Source organism: Triticum aestivum, chromosome 6B (genome assembly GCF_018294505.1).
Source record: "Triticum aestivum cultivar Chinese Spring chromosome 6B, IWGSC CS RefSeq v2.1, whole genome shotgun sequence".
In the NCBI taxonomy this organism is placed as follows: domain Eukaryota; kingdom Viridiplantae; phylum Streptophyta; class Magnoliopsida; order Poales; family Poaceae; genus Triticum; species Triticum aestivum.
The window spans coordinates 206,681,901-206,695,067 of record NC_057810.1 but is presented as its reverse complement, the minus strand read 5'-3'; the positions used below and the strand labels follow the sequence as shown (position 1 = coordinate 206,695,067).

Here is a 13,167-nt window from a genome sequence, read left to right as displayed (position 1 = left end):
TAATTTGAGTGTTTCCTCTTGTTTTCCCCCTTTGTGCTCTTTGTGTGTTCGTCGTGTTCTTTGTGGGATCCCCTCCAAATCATGAAAGATCGGCCCCTAGGGTTCCACCCTACATTGGGTTGTAGTTTTGCGTGCACTTATCTGCGATGAAGGGAGCGAGCTCAGTGTATGAACATATTCATCAAATTCTTCTTTAATACGTGCACCTATCATGAACTCGTCTCATGGTCACCGACATGATTTGTTGTCAGAATCCTACACCGAGCTTGCCTTAGCTAGACATAAACCTGTCGTATCGAGCTCTCACTCGACGATGCCCCCGAGGACCTTATCCTCGAAGAACTCCTTCTAAAGAAGTTCATTTTTGTACGAATAAATTTCTGAGATTTTTGGGCACAAAATAATGTCAACAAAACTTTACAAGATTGATAGTAACTACTCAGATGGATGTGTAGGGGCTATATCAAGCATTCAAACTACTTGGAACTCAAAGAATTCAACATGCAAGCTCATTTTCAGTAGCACCAAGAGAAGCTAATTATGCAAAATATAATCCTCTAAATCAAAAACTAATTGGAGCAATGGAGGAGTCACATACCAAGTAGCAATCCCCCAAAACAATTTCATAAATGGAGCTCCAAGCAAAGAGATCGAAAATCTCAGCTTTGGGAGCAAGAACATGAGAGAGTGAGCTAGAGTGATTTTTTATGGAGGTAAGAGACGAAGTGGACTAAAGAGGTAAGTGAGGAGGTCCCTGTGGGCAACACCACCCACCAGGGCACGCCTTGGTGCCTTGTGGGCATCTGGCGCATCCCCCTGGGGTGGTTTCAGTGCCAAAAATTCTTAATATTTAGAAAAAATCTTGTAAACATTTCAGGTCATTTTGAGCACTTTCATTTTTGGGCACATTTTTATTGCACGGATAATTCAAAAAATAAGATAATCATGGAATTTTATTGCATTTAACTAACAATAATAGAAAATATAAAGTGAGTACAAAAGGTTGTGCCTACTAAATTCATCGACCACATGCCTCTAAAAAATAATCCATTAATAAGGTTGATCAAGCCTTATTAAGAACCATTTTTTATTAGCATGAAACCGAAGAATCTTCATAAAACACTAAGTTACCTCAATGGGGATATGCATCTCCCCAACAATAAGTGTTTCATATTTCTTTTTGACAGTAGGAAGAGGAATTTGTAAACTCCTAATTTGCCGGAGTTTTTTAGTGATGTGAATACCATTTACTTGAAATTGTTTCTTTGGAAAGTGCATCGTATGTTCATTACCATTGATATGAAAAGTGAGTTTGCTTTTGTTGCAATCACTAACAAGCCCCTGCAGTGTTCAAAAATGGTCTACCAAGGATAATTGACATGTTGTCGTCCTCGGGCGTATCAAGTATAATTAAGTCTGTTAAGATAGTAACATTTGCAACTACAATGGGCACATCCTCACATAGACCGATAGGTATGGTTGTTGATTTGTCATCCATTTGCAATGATATTTCAGTGGGTGTGAGTTTATTCAAATCAAGTCTTTTATATAAAGAGAAAGGCATAACACTAACAGCGGCTCCTAAATCACATAAAGTAGTTTTGACATAATTTCTTTTAATTGAGAGTGGTATAGTTGGTAATCCTTGATCTCCTAATTTCTTAGTTACCCATCCTTAAAAGAATAGTTTGCAAGCATGGTGGAGATTTCAGCTTCAGGTATTTTTATTTTATTAGTGAAAATATTTTTCATGTATTTAGCATAAGGGGCCATCTTTAAAATATCAGTCAAATGAGTACACAAAAAGACTGGCCTATGCATTTGAGCAAAGCGTTCAAATTCTTCCTCATACTTCTTCTTAGATGGTTTAGGTGGAAAGGGCATGAGTTTTTGAACCTATGGTTCTCTTTCTTTACCATGTTTTCTAGCAACAAAATCTCTCTTATCAAAACGTTTATTTTTAGAAGGTAGGTTATCAAGATCAACAATAGGTTCTATTTCAACATCATTATTTGGTTTTTATCATTGTCTGGTTGAGAATCTACATGAACATCAGCATTATCATTATTATTATCACTAGGTGAATGTTCATTACCAGATTGAGTTTCAGCATCAGAAATAGAAACATCATTACTATCCTCAGAAGGTTTTTCTACCTCAGGTTCACTAGAAGTATGCAAAGTCCTATCATTTTCCTTTTCCTTTTCCTTTTTCTTTTTAGAAGGACTAGGTGCATCAACATTAATTCTTTGAGAGTCTTGTACAATTATTTTAGGGTGACCTTGAGGATAAAGTAGCTCATGAGTCGTTTTACCTCCGCTAGTCATTACTAACAGCATGATCATGCATATTATTATTCATTTCATTTAGCGGTTCACCCTGAGATTTAGCAACTTGTTCTAATTAATTTTGGACCATAGAAGCATGTTTACTAACACCTTTGACATCATTAACAATTCTAAACAACAGGTCACTCGAGCAATCAATCATGTGGGCATTTCGTTTCAATTGTTTCATAACATTTGCATCGAAATGATCTTGCTTAATAATGTAATTTTCAAATTCATATAAGCATTGGCTAGGAGATTTATTGTAGGGAATGTCACCTTCATCAAGTTGTATAAGAGAATTTGCCTCTACCACCTATGGTGGTGTGTCAGGACCATGGATTTCCTCAATAGGTGGCAAATTTTTAACATCTTCAGCTTTAATACCCTTTTTCCTCCATACATTTCTTTGCTTCTTGCATATCTTCAAGACTGAGAAATAAAATACCCCTCTTCATTAGAGTGGGTTTAGGTGGTGGTTCATGAAGTGTCCAAGCATTATCATTCTTCAGTATATTATTCAATAGTTCCTCAGCTTGTTCAATAGTGTGTTCCCTGAAAACACAACTGATACAACTATCTAGGTAGTCCCTAGAAGCATCGGTTAGTCCATTCTAGAAGATATCAAGTATTTCATTTTTCTTAAGAGGATGATCAGGCAAAACATTAAGTAATTGGAGAAGCCTCTCCCAAGGTTGTGAGAGACTCTCTTCTTAAATTTGCACAAAGTTAAATATTTCCTATAAGCCAGCTTGTTTCTTATGAGTAGGAAAATATTTTTCAGAGAAGTAATAAATCATATCCTGGGGACTACGCACACAACCAGGAGCAGGAGTATTGTACCATATCTTAGCATCACCCTGTAATGAGAAAGGAAATAACTTAAAAATATAGTAATAGCAAAAAAAATCCTCATGAGCAAATATGGTGGCTATATCATTTAATTTAGTAAGATGTGCCACAACAGTTTCAGTTTCATAGCCATGGAAAGGATCAGATTCAACCAAAGTAATTAACTCTGGGTTGACTTAGAATTCATAATCCTTATTAGTTATAAAGGTAGGTGAAGTAGCAAACTTAGGATCATATTTCATTCTCGCATTCAAAGATTTTTCTTTCAATTTGCATAGTAATTTCTTAAGATCATCTCTATCCTTACAAGCAAGAAAGTCCCTAGCTACCTCTCCATCCGTAACATAACCTTCAGGTATCTCAGGCAATTGATATCTAGGAGAGCTAGATCGAATAAGTGTTTCATAATTTTCAGTTTCAATCGCTTCATCAGTTTCAGTAATCTCATCAGTTTCAACATTCTCGATTTCTTTAGCTCTAGCAAGTTGTTCATCAAGAAATTCACCTAGTGGCACATTTTTATATATCAAGCAAAGTACTAGCATCATCAATAACATCATTCATAGAAGAAGTAGCATCATCAATTACTTGCGACATATTAGGATTAATAGCAGGTGGTGGTGTTGCAAGCTTACTCAAAACAGAAGTTGAATCTAGTGCAAAGCTAGATAATAGTTCCTTACCTCCCCTCATCTTAGAGGGAACGATCTTGGTTCTATCATCCTTAAGATTATTCATAGTGATCAACAGATATAAATCCCAAGTGACTCAATAAATATAGCTATGCTCCCCGGCAACGGCGCCAAAAAAGGTCTTGATAACCCACAAGTATAGGGGATCGCAACCGTTTTCGAGGGCAGAGTATTGAACCCAAATTTATTGATTTCACACAAGGGGAGCCAAAGAATACTTGTAAGTATTAGTAGTTGAGTTGTCAATTCAACCACACATGGAGATTAAATATCTATAATAGCGTGATCAGTAGCATAGTAGTATGATAGTTTGATAGTAGTAGCAATAATAATAGAAGTAACAATAACAGTAGTAGCAGTAGTTTTATGGAAATTTTGACAGTAGCAGCAATAGTAGTAACTTAGCAAGAACAATATGTGAAAAACTCATGGGCATTGGATCGGTGATAATGTTGGATAATATTGATATAACAGTCATAACCTAGGGCAGCATAGAACTAGCTCCAATTCATCAATGTAATGTAGGCATGTATTCCGTATATAATCATACATGCTTATGGAAAAGAACTTGCATGACATCTTTTGTCCTACCGTCCAGCAAGCCTACAAAGGAATTTCTCACTCCCGGAGGTGAGCATCATGAAATTGGTGTTGGAGGATGGTTGGTGATGACGTAGACGGAAGATCCCCCTCTCCGGAGCACCGAACAGACTCTAGATCTAGCCTCCCGATGAAGAATAGGAGGTGGTGGCAGCTTCGTGTCGTAAAACGCGATGAAACTTCCTCCTATTTTTTTCTCGGAAAATAGGAATTTATAGTATCCAAATTAGGGTCAGCGGAGCCACGAGGGCCCCACCACCCACCAGAGCGCGCCGGTGCAGGGGGTGGGGGGTAAAAGCTCCTTGGTGCCTTATGGGCACAGGGTGGCCCCCTCAATGGGTCTTGGCTCCAATAATTTTTATTTACTCCACAAAAAGTTTCCTAAAAGTTTCGTCCAATTCCAAAAACTTTTATTTCTGCACAAAACCAACACCATGGTAGTTTTGCTGAAAACAGCATCAGTCCGGGTTAGTTTCAGTCAAATCATGTAACTTAGAGTCCAAAACAAGAGGAAAAGTGTTTGGAAAAGTAGATACGATGGAGACGTATCAGTCTATCCTTAGTGACTTTTATATTATCATGTTTTATTTCTTGAGGGATATGGTCATCAATGGACTTATCATAAGTAACAGTAAATTCATCCTCTATAAGAGTTTAGAAATTTCAAGGCAATCTTCTTCTAAACCTTGTTGGTTCCCTTTTACAATCCACGCATATTGGTGATTAGTACTATTGAATATATGTTGGATTAAAGTAGGTTTGGAACCTTCTTTTTTCCTCAAAAGCATAAGGATCTCGAGACATATATGTCCTCATAAAATATCTATCATATAAGATCTCATCTATCATAGCGCACTCATAACTCATGTCACAAAAGTCAAAGATTTCTCTATCTTCTCGCATTATAAAATCAAATTCATTCACGAGGATAATTGTAGCTATCTTTTTAGCCATAGGATTGATTATAACTGGTAACTCAAAGAATAATCTTTGCAAAGTGGGACGAGTACGCATGAATCTTATTTCAAGTTTAATAATCGGTGTAGAGATGGTGTGGGCATAGCATAACTATTGGTTCTTTTAAGAATAGGAATATCATTAGACACCAATGTTCCCGCACAACTAATGAACTCTTGCATAATACTTTTCAGTATAATATTCCCATTTCCCGTCACAAAAGTTTTAGTATCCAAATTTTTGGGAGTTTCATTCTCATGTGTTTTGCTATCCTCACTCCCACCTTTAGCGATAACAAATTCAGAGATTGTAGAAACTAAGCAAGCAAACAACCAAGAGAAATGTTTTTGTGTTTTTTGTTTTTTAGAGAAGTGGAGGGAGATGAAAAAGAGAGGCAAATAAAAAGTAGAGCAAGTAGATGATAATTTGAGTGTAGGTATTTGATGATGTCTCCACGGTAACGACGTCAGAAATTCTTTTTGCTACTTGTGAGCTTCATTGGAATCATTCCCAAAGAGGAAGGGTGAAGCAATATAGTAGCTGATAAGTATTTCCCTCGGTGAGAACCAAGGTTATCGAACAAATAGGAGAACCACGCAAATACTAGTGAACAACACATGCACACAGAAAAGCAAATACTTGCACCCAACTCGGGCAAAAGGGTCGTCAATCCCATTGAGCTCGTTACTTGCAAGGATTAAATCTAATAGTGGTAGATAGATAAAAGAAAAGTAAATAAATTGCAGCAAGGTATTTTTGGTTTTAGTAATGTGATTAAAGTAGACCGGGGGGCATAGTTTTCACTAGAGGATTCTCTCTTGAAAACAATAGCATACGATGGGTAGACACATTACTATTGGGAAATTGATAGGAAAGCGCATAGTTATGATGTTATTCATGGCAATGATCATGTATATAGGAATCACATCAGTGACATGTAGACCGACTCCTGCCTGCATCTACTACTATTACTCCACCAATCGACCGACTCCTCCTTGCATCTATGGTATTAAGTTCATAACAAACAGAGTAACGCTTTAAGAAAGATGACATGATGTAGATATGGAATAAAACCGAGCAATATGATTAAAGCCCGTCGTTTTACCCTTAATGGCTACTGTACAAATACGTGCCTCGCTACCCCTTCTGTCACTGTATGAGTACACCGCAAGATTGAACCCATTACAAAGCACCTTTCCACTAAAGATAAATCAATCTAGCTGGCCAAACCAAACGAATAGATTGGAGTGAAATACAAAGCTATAACAATCATGCATAGTAAAGTTCAGAAAAGATTCAATTAATTTCAATCAATAATCTGATCATAAACCCACAATTCATCGGATTCCAACAAACACACCGCAAAGGAAGATTACATCCGATAGAACTCCATGGAGATCATGGAGAATATTGAATTAAAGATCAAAGAGAGAGAGACTAAGCCATCTAGCTACTAGCTGCGGGCCCATAGGTCTGTGCTGAACTACTCACACATCATCGGATGGGTGGCAAGGTTGATGTGGAAGTCCTCCGTGATTGATTCCCCCTCTGGGAAAGTACCGGAAAAGGCCTTCAGATGGTATCGCGGAAGAACAGAAGCTTGCAGCAGGGTAAAAGTTGTTTCGGGTGGCTCTTTGGGGTTTCCCAATATTTGAGAATTTATAGAAGTGGAATTAGGTCAGACGGAGCCAGTAGGGCTCATAAGGTTATAGGTAGGCGTGCCCTGTTGCCTTGCCATCTCCTTGCTTCTCGTCTGGTCTCGTCCCAAAGCTTCTAGGATCTCTTTTGTCCAGAAAAAAATCGTCAAAAATTTCATAACGTTTGGAATCCATTTGGTACAAATTTCCTGGAAAACCAAAAACAAGCAGAAAACAACAACTTGCACTAGGCATTGAGTTAATATGTTAGTCCCTAAAATGATATAAAAATATCCAAGATTGATAATATAAAGCATGAAACAATAGAAAATAGATACGTTGGAGACGTGTAAACGACATCCACCGCCGCGAGGGCTGCCGCCACCTCCCTCGCCTACTGCCTCGCACAACGGGCGCGCCGGACCATGTTTGCGTTGAATGACGCCCATGATGCGTCCACGGCCTCGGCACGCCAACGGAGGGGTTGCGCGTCTGCCACCGCGTTTAGAAGCCAGACATACCGCCCCGCCTTCGGTGAGGCACCGACGGCACACCTAGCGCCGGATCCATGTGTCATTTGGGCGGACGCAATGGATTCCTGACGGAAGGAGTCCGAGCGCTGCCTCACACAGGCCTCCTCCCGGGAGCAGCGGAGCACAAGCCGTACGACCATCTCCTCCTCGGGGCCGCGTGGGATGAGTTTAGGGTCGACGGATGTAGAGGTGCAGGACTCGGGTCTGTTGTCCAACATGCCAGGGACGACCGGAGATCGCCAGACGGGAGCTTGGGTGGTGGAGAAGAGTGGAGTGAAGTGATTAAGGTTTGGTCGGCGAGTGGACGGGGAGGAATATATGTGGAGTCGGGTGGGCCAGCGTGGAACGGGTCCGACGTGGCGGACGCGCCCGAGCGCCCTCGTATCCCTCCCAGATTTGGGCTAGATATGTGAGGTGCCGGTCAGTCTGGTCGTCTGAGGCCCGTTTGAAGCGTCTGTATGGATGAAATTTTTGTGACCGGACCGTCCGCACAGGCATTTGAGACGGATTTGAGACGCCTCTAAGGAGTTAAGTTTTAGGTGGGGTCGTTTGCGCAGATAAAGGACGGGAGAAGGGCAAGAGATGCCCTCAATGCCTCTCTCCTTCTCCGGCCTCCACGACCTTTTTAGCCTGAAGGCACGCACAACCCTTCCTGCTGCACAGACACATACTCCGGCGGTCCGGCCTCTTTCTTTCTCACCCATCAGTCAGGCCGCGCGTCACCACCTTTCTCATCTAAGCGGCGGCACGATGGCACCGGTTAGCGACATGACCGACTTCGGTTACGCTCCCATGCAGTCATACCCCAACTTTGAGCCGGCTGGCATGGTCATGCCCGGAGACCGGCAGCCGCCCTTCCAGCACCACCACCTCTACGACAGCCTCGACTTCAACGCCGCTGCATTCTCGTTCCAAGACCCGGTCGCGCTCTTCTCCAGCGGCTCGGCGTCCAGTAACCAGCTCCAGCAGCCGTTCCTCCAGACGCAGGTCAGCATGCCGACGATGGCGTCGTCGTCGCTGCTGCAGGCGCCGATGATGACCCTTCCGGGTATGCTGACGTCTTCCTCCGCGTCGCCGGTGGACGCATACACCTTCGGTGGCGGCGGCAGTGCTGGGTTCCTGAAGCGGGAGGAGGGTGGCCCCTTCTCGGACGTCGGCGGTGGGGGGAGGATCGGGCTGAACCTCGGCCGCAGGACATACTTTTCCCCGGCGGACGTGCTGGCCGTGGACCGCCTGCTGATGCGCTCCCGCGTCGGCGGAGCAGGCGCAATGGGCATGCTGGGGCTGGGGCTCGGCGCCGCCGCCCACCACCACCAGACCCCGCGGTGCCAGGCTGAGGGCTGCAAGGCCGACCTCTCCGCCGCCAAGCACTACCACCGCCGCCACAAGGTCTGCGAGTACCACGCCAAGGCCGCCACAGTCGCCGCCTCTGGCAAGCAGCAGCGCTTCTGCCAACAATGCAGCCGGTACGTACGTTTATCCTTTGGCATGGGTGGATCATTGATGCATGCGAAGAATCAGCATTAGAAAGGCTGCGAGCTTTCGATCTAGTGCACAGACGCTAGCGGCTATATGCACTGATCATATCATGTCAATATGTCATATATCAGAAATGACTCGCATCAGATCAGATCTTGTTCCTCTGAGCGTATCGGCATCTGCATCTGCATCCCATTGTCCAATGTACCACTAGCACGCACATCATGGCATTGCAATGGTGCTCGATCAGATACCTAAACATACTCTGTGCAGACTGCAGATACATGATGTGTATTACATACATTGGTACACATATATAATACCCAAGATCCGGTTGTGTGAATAATTGTTTCCTGTTTGGGTACGTTTCTTGGGCTAGGTTTCATGTGCTCGCTGAGTTTGACGAGGCCAAGAGGAGCTGCCGGAAGCGGCTCACAGAGCACAACCGGCGCCGCCGAAAACCCGCCGGCGCGCAGGGCAAGGACTCGCCGCCGCCTTCCAAGAAGGCAGACGCTAGCATCACCAGCTCATACACCGGCGATCACAGGAGTAAGACTACTCCTTTGATACAAGTTAGACATAAACACTGGATATATCCTGATTATTGACTTATTTAAAGCTTGATCAGTCCAAGAAGTTGGCCCAGTAATTAAGCTAGCTAGCATAAAACCTCCCGAAACTTTGTCAGGGCTTAGCCAATATTTTAGAGGGTGTTTGGATACTCTCTAGTCATGTGACTAGTACTACCTCCGTCTCGGTGAATAAGTCATTCGCGTAGTTCTAGGTTGACGATTTAACTATCTAAATATATATTATATGTGATAAAAAAATATTTAGGAACTACATCGTTGTAGAAATCTAGTGATATACTTTTCATGACATATAGCACATATTTAATTTCTCAAATCGATGACCTAGAACTACGCGAATGACTTATTCACCTAGACGGAGGTGGTAGTAGTCAGACTAGAAGTTTTTAGTCAGACCCTGTTTGGAAGGTGACTACTACTAGTCAGCACTAAATGTCTTAGTATTAAATGTCCCTTATGCAACACCAATTAGAGAAGAGAGAGGGGACTTTAGTCAGTAAAAGTCAGGGGTGTTTGGAGGTTTACTGACTAAAGGTGACTACTACTAGTCTCTAGTCAGTAAAAGTTGGGGGTGGGGTGACTAGGGACTAAACTAGTTTTAGTCACCCACTAGTCAGGGGTGTTTGGAGGTTTACTGACTAAAAGTGACTACTACTAGTCTCTAGTCTCTAGTGATACAAACACCCTTTAAGAACAACAACAAAAACTGTTTGCCTAATTCTCGATTGTCCGCAATTTTCATAAATCTAGTTATCTTGAAATGGTACATCACTAGGCTAGCCCAATAATGTAGCATCTTATAAGTGTATAACTGAAGCAACATATATACAACTGCAGTTTTGGCGGTGCACTTGGCTGCAGTACACACCGGTAATTCTATGTGCCAGCAAGCGCGTTGTTACAACGTTCGGTTGGATAGAAAGTAGTAGTAGTACACGACATGGCATACCTAGATGCTACTTCTACATTTTGGTCGGTCGATCTGACGAACGTAACTACTAGGAGTACTGCTCAGCTCAATTAACATGATGTGCATACGTATGGCGCCAAAACATCTTATACATACGTAGGTGTACTATATCGTACTTACTATACACTAGACGGTAGGTGCAACTCCTGCTACATACATGTGGCAGTCACATCTTTGCCGTCTTGTCTGACGCCGCGACGTGTATATGATCAGCCAACAAGTCGACGACGGGCGCGACCTTCTCGCCGAGCGCCAGTGGCTTCAGCTGCCTTCAGCAGCAGCAGCAGCATGAGATCGACAACGGCGGCCAGTCGAGCAACGCCACGCCGACGAACCTATCCCTGGCGGCGCCGCCGCCGCCACCGCCGCCTCAAGACGACGCCCGCTTTGGCGCCGGCCTTGACACCATGCTGCTGATCCAGCAGCAAGGGCCCGATGAGCAGCAGGAGGAGGAGCAGCAGCAGCATTTCATGATGACCTCACTCGTGCAGTCGCATCGCCACCAGCAGCAGCAGCAGCAGCAGCAGGGCGACAGCGGCAACATCTTGTCGTGCTCGACGACGTCGCCGTCGGATCAGCGTCGCCATCAGAACGACGGCGACAGCTGCTGCAACGGCAACAGCATGCAGCATTTCTTCGAGGTGGAGTTCATGTAATTCGATGCATGCATCCATTGCATGAATGAACCTGGCCTGGCCTAGCCTAGAGGTGGTTTGACTGCATATCGTAAGGTGTGCGTGCATGAGGTGAAATAGAAAACAAGCTGGTTGCATGCACTAGGCTGGGCATGGAGTATAGCTTGTATAGGGTACGTAGGCGTGCAGCCTTTTTCTTTCCCGATTTAATTTCCTGACCTTTTCTGCTTACTGTGTTTTTAATTGTACTTTTCGCAGAAGCTGTTTACCCTATTACAATGGGTAATAGTGTATGTACTACTGTTTGCTTTTCTTTTTGGTATAATGTAATTATGTTAGTATGCATGCTAACACTATATGTTAGCCTCCTCTTCTTTGATAAGCCATGTTTTGTTTCTTTACTAGTATGGAGTATGTTATTGCAAACTTGTTGAGGATTCTAATGGTTTTAATATATGTTATTACAAAGCCATACTGACAGCTATATGTTGTTGCAAAGTTTATACTCCCTTCGGTTGGGTTTATAAGTTGGACATGAGTTAATAGATCTTCATTTAGACTAGAAAAACATGTATAATATTTTACAAGAAAAATATATCTTTGGATTCTTTGTCAAATACCGTGTCTAACCATATAATTTTTGTGGCATATTATACATGGTTCATTAGTCAAATCAAAGACCCAAAACATGCACCCGACTAATAAACCCAACCGGAGGAGTTATTTAGTACAAAGAAGTCAAAACATATATAACATTAGTAGAAAATATTACATAAATACTTGTGCATTCTAAGTTCTATTGTTATAAGTTATAACATTGTTACACACAAAAATAATTGTTATACTAACATCCAAATCAGCAAAAGAAAGCCCATGCAATCATCTTCACACTTCCCGATGAAGCAAGGACCTCGTGGTGTTTCAAGTATAGATCCTGCCATAGTGCCATCGATATAGTACTGTACATTCTTTAACAAAATGTCTAGTTTCCCGCAAAAAAAAAAAGCCTTGCAGTGTGAAATTGAGCAGAACATTCAAAGCATATTTATAGACATTTGCTCACTAGTAATTCCCACTCCAATCCAAGTCAGTACATTTACCTAGCAACAATATGTCTGCAGTTAACAGCAGTGAATCTGAACGGAAATTAAAAGAAGATCTATGCGTGATCTTTGCCTGGTAATTAGCGATTCTGCGTATTAAAATGGGAGGGACCGCCGCGCCTTTACTGGCTGTATGCCGTAGGATGTTTCTATGCATGGATTCCGACGGGAATTAAATATGAAGTACGTTCATGGGGCCGTTCGGCTGGGATCCCACCATAGCGCGCTTTCTGCGATGATGTAAGAGATGACTTTTGATTCCGGAACAAAAGGACAGATGATTTTGGTCAGTGAAATATCCGGCCCTGCCCTTGTTAAAAAAGATGCTCCGAAGAGATCAACAGGTAAAAAAAGAAATCCCGATGCACAGCTCAGATGATTTTTTTTTTTGTTGCAAAAAGGATGAGCTCAGATGAATTTTAACAAGTGAATTACAAAGGTGAGCATCTAATTCGGAACATTGTCCTCTATGTGGTTGGAGCGGGTAGAGAGTGAGAGAGAAGCTTTTGTGCTCCCAGTGCCAAGATACATACACGTGCAGGTAACATGTGTGTGTGTGTGGGTCATTCTTTTCGTTGGCAAAGAATTTATGTAGGCTTAACGAACCTACACTTACCTTTGCCTGAAGCGAAATCTGACGAGGATATGTGTATGTGGTACGTATAATTATTTACGTAGGTCATGAATGCATGAGTGAATGGGCTAGCCGACCGTATGCAGAGTCTCTACTGGCGTACTCGCAACTGGCAAAGTCTAAGCTGTAGCTGTTGCTTGTTCGAGTTCTTGTCGGGG

The 13,167-nt window shown here is 42.6% G+C and overlaps 1 protein-coding gene across 1 annotated transcript; it reads left to right on the top strand.

Annotated features, from left to right (window-relative positions):
* The first annotated feature begins 8,211 nt into the window (after window positions 1-8,211).
* Window positions 8,212-11,689, top strand: LOC123133970 (squamosa promoter-binding-like protein 5). Its single transcript, XM_044553345.1, has 3 exons — window positions 8,212-9,064; window positions 9,457-9,626; window positions 10,851-11,689. The coding sequence occupies exons 1-3, from the start codon at window positions 8,349-8,351 to the stop codon at window positions 11,291-11,293; spliced, it is 1,329 nt and encodes a 442-aa protein (XP_044409280.1). The 5' UTR covers window positions 8,212-8,348; the 3' UTR covers window positions 11,294-11,689.
* The last annotated feature ends 1,478 nt before the right edge of the window (window positions 11,690-13,167 follow it).